This window comes from Echinops telfairi, unplaced genomic scaffold, assembly GCF_000313985.2.
Source record: "Echinops telfairi isolate 266 unplaced genomic scaffold, ASM31398v2 ScPeMD7_7417;HRSCAF=8455, whole genome shotgun sequence".
Taxonomy (NCBI): Eukaryota; Metazoa; Chordata; class Mammalia; order Afrosoricida; family Tenrecidae; genus Echinops; species Echinops telfairi.
The window spans coordinates 5,094,412-5,102,257 of record NW_022111317.1 but is presented as its reverse complement, the minus strand read 5'-3'; the positions used below and the strand labels follow the sequence as shown (position 1 = coordinate 5,102,257).

General features: G+C 63.4%; 1 protein-coding gene across 1 annotated transcript; it reads right to left on the bottom strand.

Moving 5' to 3' along the window:
* Positions 1-258: 258 nt before the first annotated feature.
* On the bottom strand, positions 259-7,770 carry RELA (RELA proto-oncogene, NF-kB subunit). The gene is made up of 10 exons (XM_004713684.2): positions 7,442-7,770; positions 7,175-7,326; positions 6,890-7,038; positions 6,245-6,336; positions 5,829-5,960; positions 4,903-5,007; positions 4,516-4,728; positions 2,406-2,486; positions 2,252-2,326; positions 259-1,661 (listed from the first exon to the last, which is right to left on the bottom strand). Exons 1-10 carry the CDS (start codon positions 7,509-7,511, stop codon positions 1,069-1,071), a joined length of 1,662 nt encoding a protein of 553 aa, XP_004713741.1. The 5' UTR covers positions 7,512-7,770; the 3' UTR covers positions 259-1,068.
* Positions 7,771-7,846: the final 76 nt, after the last annotated feature.

Sequence of the window (7,846 nt, the reverse complement as noted above, 5' to 3'; positions counted from 1 at the left end):
TAAGGGCCTCCCAGCCCGTGTTCTGACCCCAGTGAACTCTCCGGGTCTCTCCCCGCTGGGGCCGCTGACCGACAGAAGGCCAGGAGCGAAGGTGGTCTCTGCGAAGCCCGCCCTTAAATCCCGCCAGGCCCCCATGCTCGCGTGGGGAACAGCGACCTCCGCAGCTTGCTGGGGGCTTGGAGGCGGGGTTCCCGATCGGATGATGGACGGGTGCAAAGCACCTGCGCAGTGTCGGAGGGAAGAAGGCGGAGCTCTGGCGAGCGTGGCAACGACTTTATTAGTTGAGAGTATTAAGAGCAAGAGTCCAACTGCTTTCACCGGCTTCCCGCATGGGCGGCACCTCGCCAGCCGCCCGCCCTCGGCCCTCCCCCATCCTGCAAACCACTTGCCCAGCCGCTAAGGCACTTGAGAAAAAAAGGGAGGGGGTGTCAGGCCCACCCCCCTGTGGATCCTGGAGCAGTACAGACCAGTGCTGGACCACCCTTCAGCTGCAGTTGACCCAGGAAAGGGCTCCCGGGGCACAGGGACCTCTACAAGGCAGGAGAGCCAGGGTCTCTGCGCCAGCGCTGGGTTCAAGGTCAATCCTAAGGGCCCAGGAAGGGGCATTTGGAGGGTCCTAACGAACCCACGGTTTGAGGAAGATAAGGCTTGGCAGGCTCGTGGGGGTTGTAACTGACCCATTATTTGTTGGCAATGAATCTGTGGTTTGAGGAAGACACTTGATAATAAGGCTTAGCGGCCTCAAAGGTGGCGGCGGCTGTAACCTGCCCATCTCTACGAGTACTGGACGCTGGAGGGGGGGGCTGCCTCCCTCCCCCATCTAGTTCTCTAGAGAGCAGGGGCCAGAACCTTACTGGGCTGGAGAAAAGAGTTCAGGTGCTTCCAGCTCCCTCCTCTCCAGAGGTCAGTGCTCCCTTCTGCTTAAGAGATGGGTAGATACTGCAGATAAGAGTAAGATGTGCCCCCACAGAAGACCTCACCCAGTGAGGTGGGGGCAGTAGGAGCACGCACCCCGGAATCCATCAGTGCCCCAGGCGGGGGGGGGGGGGTGTCCGTCCCCGTCACCCCCTAGGAGCTGATCTGACTGAGCAAGGCTGAGAAGTCCATGTCGGCGATGGAGGAGAAGTCTTCCTCCCCTGGCAGGAGGCCGTTGGGAAGCCCCGGGGCGCCCATGGGGGCGGGAGCTGGGTCGGGGGGCCTCTGGGAGCCTGTCACCAGGCGCGTGATGGCCTCAGGATACTCCATCAGCATGGGCTCTGCCGAGTGGGGGGCCAGAGCCACCCCCTGGCTCAGCAGCTGCTGAAACTCTGAGTTGTCCACGGAGGCCAGGTCCGTGAACACGGCCGGGTCTGCGTTGTTGCCCAGCAGGGCCCCCAGGTCTTCATCAGCATCAAACTGCAGCTGCAGCAGGGCCTCCGTCAGTGTCCCTTCTCCCGCCTGGCTGCTCTTGGGGGCCCCTGGGGCCCCAGGCTGGGCAGGACCCGGAGCCAGGACGGGGGCTGGGGCCTGGGCCAGAGCAGATGTCATGGCTGGGGCTGAGGCTGGGGCCAGCACTGGGGCTGGTGCCTGGCTTGGGATCTGCCCAGGAGAAAACATCATGGGGGAGAACTCTTCAAAGTTGATGGTGCTCAGGGATGGCGTGAAGGGATAGGGCTGGGGGGCTGGTGAGAGAGACGGAGAGAGAGGCGGGGTCAGAGGAGGTCGTGGAGATAGGGCCCTCCTCTCGGGGCTCAGGACCCACCACCCTATGGAGTCACTGCCCACAGCCTCGCTCCTTCCTCTTACCCAACCAGCCGAGCCTCCTTCTTGGAGACCTCCCAGACTATGAACCCCCACCCCAATCCCCACCTTTCACAGCTGGAAGCCAAGGCCACTGAGGGATGAGCTCTGGGGACCCCGATGGGCACAGGCCCCTTTTGAGCCACACGACAGCACAGAAGTTGCCCCTTTGTCCCCACTTCAGCCGGGAGCTATGGGAAGAGCCTGCACGTGGGACTGCTATGCGTCCACTGCTGGGCGGCATCCAGGCTTTATAGTTGTCAGCCTCCCCGGGAGGGAAGGGGCTGGTTCCTGAGCTGACTTTCCAGAGGCTCAGGCTCAGCAGGTCTGCAGCTGGGCCCAGGAACCTGCATCTTCTCTCCACCGAGCAAATGGGCCCTCTAGAGAGCAGGCTTCAGCCAACATCTGCTGGCGGGCCAAGGCCTGGGCTCCCCAGATTGGAGGCAGCCAGTCCCTGGGAACAAAGGCTCACCTGGCTTGGGGACGGAGGCTGAGCTGCGGGAAGGCACAGCGATGCGCCGGGGAGGCGGCCGTGGGTCCGTGGGTCCTGCAGGGCGGTGGGGGTGGCTATCAGCTCCCAACACTTGGTGCCCCCTTCCCTGTCTGCCCCCGCCCACGCCTCTCACCATTGAAAGGGCTCTTTTTCATGATGCTCTTGAAGGTCTCATAGGTCCTCTTGCGCTTCTCCTCAATGCGGTGACGATCATCTGGGGAGGAGAAGGGAGAGGTGGGTTCCCCTGTCCTCACAGGCCCCTTAGGAGGAAGGTGAGGGGTGATTTTTCCAACCTCCACACATATGGACAGGCCCCCCCAGGACGGCTGGCACAGTTGAAGGCCTGCGGTGTTGGGAGCAGGCCGCTGGTGCGGACCTCTGATGCTCTGTGGTCCACTCCAGGTGGCAGGGCCATGCTCGGGGACAGGGCTACAGGGCATCCCAGCCTCTCACCTGTCCTGCTCACGTTCTAGCACACCTCCAACCTCAAGCCAGGCCTGGTGCTGGTCTCCCTGGGCTCGGGGGCCCTTCCTGTACAACCAGCTTCTCTAGGGCGTCAACCAAGTCCTGTGCCTCCTCCTGATGGCGCCAGAGCTTAGTTTGGGGCTCTCAGAACCTTCTCTCTCATGCACACCTCACCCCACACTGCCAACCCCCGTGCCCCCATTCCCTCCACAATTACTGCTCCATCTCTGAAGCTGGAAACCTTGGCGTCCGCCTCCTCATCCCTTGGCCTCTCTCCCCATCACCACCTGTGTCTTCCCAGCACCTGCTCTGCCAGGCTCCCTGGAGCCACCGGGGACAGAGCGTGGGCACGCAGCCAGAGCCCACCTCCTAGCGGCCAGATGGAGCACAGCCACATCCCCACACACACGGGGTCCCTACAAGTGGCGGGAGCTCGGAGGGCTAGTTTACAGGGGGTCCTCGGAGGGTCAGCATGGCCCCCTGGAGCCACATGCCAGGCTGAGGTAGCAGTGTAAAACCCAAAGTGTGAGTGAACTTGGGGTGCACCCCACACATGGAAGCTGGGGAGGCTGAAGCAGGGAGCTGTGCGGGAGAGGGTGCTTGCCACACAGCCTCTCCCTCAGCCCTTCCCTTCCCGGAAGGTTGGGTTCATTGGCCCTGGTTCCTCTCCGATGGTTCCAGCAGTCCCCAGGGGCTCTCAGAAGGCTCTTTCCAACAACGTCAGCTTTGGGGTCACCCTACTGCTACAGTGCCTCACTAAACCACCTCCCCAGTTGGGGTCTCCTGGACCCACACACAGCACTGCCTGGGGTAGCTTCCAGGTATGTAGTACGTATGTACACACACACATGCACACACACCCCACCCCCACCCCATGGCTCCCCATGGCCTCGGGATGAAATCCTGATGTACCTGGGAACTCAACACTCGGGCCTCCTCTGCCTGACCTGCTCACTGTGCCCGACCTCTCAAGACGCTGGCCCTCCCAGCTGGGGAATGCGCCTGCGTGTCCTCCCCCAGCTCTGCGCTGGCCTCCTCCCTCTCCTCCCCTGGCACTCGGCACCCACGGCCCCCGGTTTCTCCTGTCACGCTGTGGCATCGGGAGCTGTTTTGCATGTCTGTCTTCCTCGTGTGACTGGGCTCCTGAAGGGCAGGACCTAGGCCTTACTCATCCCGACACTCACAATACCTGGCACGGGCCCTTGGCACCAGTGGGCCCTGGGTCATGTGGGCTGGCTGGCCTTGCCTGCTCTACTGGGCTGTTCCTGGTGCAAAGGGTTCCTGGGCGTGCGGGGGCGGTGCCCACCAGAGCCTGGCCCAGCCCTGGCACCTGGAGAGAGCTCAGTGCTGGCCGTGCCGTGAACTCGCCGTGGGACCTCTGACAAGCCTCCCTGGGGGCTAGGTGCCGTCCACAGCGACCCTGGTACAAAGCAGCAAAACACCGCCCAGTCCTGCGCCAGCCTCTCGATGGTTCTGAGGTTGGAGTCCATTGCTGCAGCCACTGTGTCCATCCATCATGTCCAGGGCCTTCCTTTTTTCCGCTGCCCCTTCACTTTACCAACACATGATGTCCTCTAGAGACTGGTCTCCCCTGACATGTCCAAGGTACCCGAGCCACAGTCTCACCACCCTGGCCTCTGCGTCCGTCTATCTCGGAGCAGACTCCCACAGCCCCATGGCTGCCCTTGCCCTCTGGTCACCTGTGTCTGTGTGTCCCTGCCTTTGCCTGTCTCGGGGCAGACTCCCATAGCCCCGTGACTGCCCTTGCCCCCAGTCACCTGTATCTGGCAGGTACTGGAATTCCATGGGTTCGCTGAGTTCCCGGTCAGACGGCCGCCGCAGCTGCATGGAGACGCGCACCGGGGCCTGCAGGCTGGGGTCCGCGTAGGGGGGCGTCCGGAAGACAATGGCCACTTGCCGGTGCACATCCGCTTGCGAGAAGGCGCCTCGGGCCTCCCAGCCTGGCCCCGTGAAGCACACTTCAATGTCCTCTGTAGGAAATGTACCAGCAGTGAGGGTCGGGGGGTGGGCTGGGGGGGTTCTGCATGCTGGTACTGGCTCCCGAGATACCCCTCTGGAGTTTGGCATCAGTGCTGTGACCCTGGCCCGCTCTGCTCCACCTTTGCTCCGGAGAGCCCAGCCTGCCCGACCCGACCCGTGTGTACCTTTTTGCACCTTGTCACATAGCAGGAAGATCTCGTCCCCGCCGAGGCAGCTCCCGGAGTTGCGGTTCACTCTGCAGATCTTGAGTTCAGCAGTGTTGGGGGCGCCTGAGGGCGGGGGAGCACAGCAGGCAGCTCTGAGCCACCAGAGCGCCTGGGGCTAGCCTGCGGGAGCTGCCCCCTCCTGGCCTGGCAGAGGCAACGGATTGCCCAAAGCTTGCTGACCACACTGCCACAGCTATGTCAGACCAGGCCCCTTGGCTCTCAAGCCCACCCAGCTGTGCATCTGCCAGGACTCAGCCCTGGCCCGGACACCAAGCTTCAGCAGAACCACAACGTCTCTGGCCTCATAGAGGTTCCAGGCTGGCAGGAACCGATCTGACTGCACCCCCTTCTCCGCCTGACCCCTCTCCTCTTCAAGGTTCAGTTCCGGCCACCTTGGCAGCCAGGCCTGTCCTGCCCTCCAGGCAAAAATAGTCAGGCATGGAGTGACAGCTCAGGAAGTCTGCACAGTGCGTAGTGAGGCACAATACAGGGGCAGATCTGGGGACTCAGGGCCCTCTGATTGTCACCCATCCTGCCCCGTCTAGCTAACACTGCCAGCCTAACTCTTCATTGAAACTCTCTCCCACCCCGTGTCCCTAGGAGCCCAGTCCTTGGGGGTCATTAGACCTGGGTACCTAACTCCTACACACACACTTTCTCTCTCTCTCCTCTGGTGACACTGAAAAGCCTGTCCCCTGTGGACTCCCCACCAGCCTAGGAGCTCTGGGTCCTCTGAGCCTGGTCTCCCTGCCCGCCCAGAGCAGGGTCCTGGGGAGAGAAGGAAGCTGCTGGAAGGCAGAATGAAGCCAGCGCTCCTCTCCCAGCCCCCTCTTCCCTCTGCGAACCCGACCCTCTTCCCATCTGGCGGCAACCTGGCCACTCACGGTTGTCAAAGATGGGGTGAGAGAGGACAGGCAGCAGGCGGAGGGGCCGGCCTGCCGGGTCGCGCACGGTCACCTGGAAGCAGAGGCGCACGGCTTTCAGGTCGTAGTCCCCGCGCTGCTCTTCGATGGGGACTGCAGGAAAACCCAGTGTGGCGGTCAGGAGGAGGGAGGCCCCCGGCGAGGCAAGGGCCAGAAGCTCAGCGCTGGGGTGCGGGAAACAGCAGGTGCGCAGAGCAGGCAGAAGAGACGGCTCGAGGCCCATCTAGACTCCACCTGCCACCCCAGATGCTGTGCCCTGTCTGGGAGCGTGTGCGTGGACAGGCAACAAGACGCCCCTTGCACTGTGACTGCTGGGCAGGGAGGGGGTTTGGGTGGGGGGCCTCAGGGGGGCCCAGACTTCGTCCCACAGCCCTCACCTTGGAAGGAGTTGTTGCTGGTCTGGATGCGCTGACTGATAGCCTGCTCCAGGTCCCGCTTCTTTACACACTGGATCCCCAGGTTCTGGAAGCTGATGCCCCGGGCCTTTAGGACTGCTGTTGCCAACAGGGCCGAGCCCCCTGCCCTTCCTCCCCCTACCCGCCGGTGGCTCCCCCAGTTCCGGACCTCAGCCTCCTGGGCTTCTTCCCGGCTCCTCAGGTTTTGTTAAATGCATCCCCACTTCCAGGCCTTCCTACCTGCCTGGCACCATCTGTCTCGGCTTCCCTAGCTCACTGCTGGAGTCTCAGGCTGAGCCAGACCTTCTCAGAGCTTCTGATCCAAAGTTCTGGCTCCCGCCCTGGGTCATTCTTCCGACCCACAAGGACCCAACAGAACTGCCCGAGTGGGTTTTCTGGGCTGTTTGGCTCAGCACAAAACAATGTGGCCCTGAACCGAGGACTCCGAGGTGCCAGGGCCCCCACACCCCAATCGCTTACAGACAAATGAAGTCCGCTGCTGGAGCCGGCCGGGGTCAGGGCAAGGAGGCAAGAGTTCTGTTCTGGATCCGGAAAAGGGGTACCAGCCACGAGACCTCCCCTGCCTCCTGCTCTGCCCCACCCCATCCCAGCGCGTCAGGTCGTCACCTGTGGATGCAGCGGTCGGGGCAGAGCTCAGCCTCATAGAAGCCATCTCGGCAGTCCTTCCCCACAAGCTCATGGGGGTGAGGCCGGTGCGGGGGGTCCTTGGTGACGAGGGAGATTCGAACGGTCCCTGGCCCTGTGTAGCCATTGATCTGTCCAAAGTACAGGGGACACCTTCCAGGGCCAAGAATTCCACACCCCACCCGGGGCCACCTGTCCAGATTCCAGAACCCCTCCTCCACTCCGCACCCCCAGCCCGCCCGGGCGGGGGTGGCGGGGCGCGCTGACCTTGATGGTGGGGTGGGTCTTGGTGGTGTCCGTGCTCCTCTCGCCAGGGATGCTGCCCGCCGAGCGCCCTTCGCACTTGTAGCGGAAACGCATGCCCCGCTGCTTGGGCTGTTCGATGATCTCCACATAGGGGCCGGAGGCCTGGGCTGGCTCTGGGTGGGGGGTGGGGGGTGCGGAGGGGGTGGCCACAGGAGCCCCATGAGCGGCTGCCCGCTGCCCCACCCCTGGGGGGATCGCCGAGGCCCGGAGGGAGGCAGGTCTACTTACCGGCGGCGGGGAAGATGAGGGGAAACAAGTCTGGAAGGCGAGGGAGACGAGAGTGAGAAGGAAAGTCCATCCCCCGCGGGGGCAGCGGAGGGCACGGGAGGCCTGTCCCCCTCCCCCAAGCCGCGGCGGGGCGCTGAGCGTGGGTGAGGGGCCAGGAACACCTGTTTCCTGCGGGAAAACTGGGCCTCGGGTCTTTCCCCGCGTGACTGGGGGAAACTGAGTCAGGGTGGGGAGCACGTTCACGGGAAAGGGCACTAGGCGTCCTCCCGAGGGAGCAGACCCAGTGGGCCACGTCCCCCCATCAGGGACTTCACGCCCGAGTTAGTCGCCTGCATCGGCCATGGAGGGAAACTGAGTCAGGTGTCAGCCCGCAGCCGCACCGGGGCAGGTAACCGCGCTCGGGCT

Coding starts and splice junctions, on each gene's coding strand:
- RELA (XM_004713684.2), bottom strand. CDS start 7,511: ATGGACTTTCCTTCTCACTCTCGTCTCCCTCGCCTTCCAGACTTGTTT. Junction 7,327..7,441: donor CCTCATCTTCCCCGCCGCCG/GTAAGTAGACCT, acceptor CCCCCCACCCAG/AGCCAGCCCAGGCCTCCGGC. Junction 6,337..6,889: donor CCCGACCGCTGCATCCACAG/GTGACGACCTGA, acceptor CCGGGGCATCAG/CTTCCAGAACCTGGGGATCC.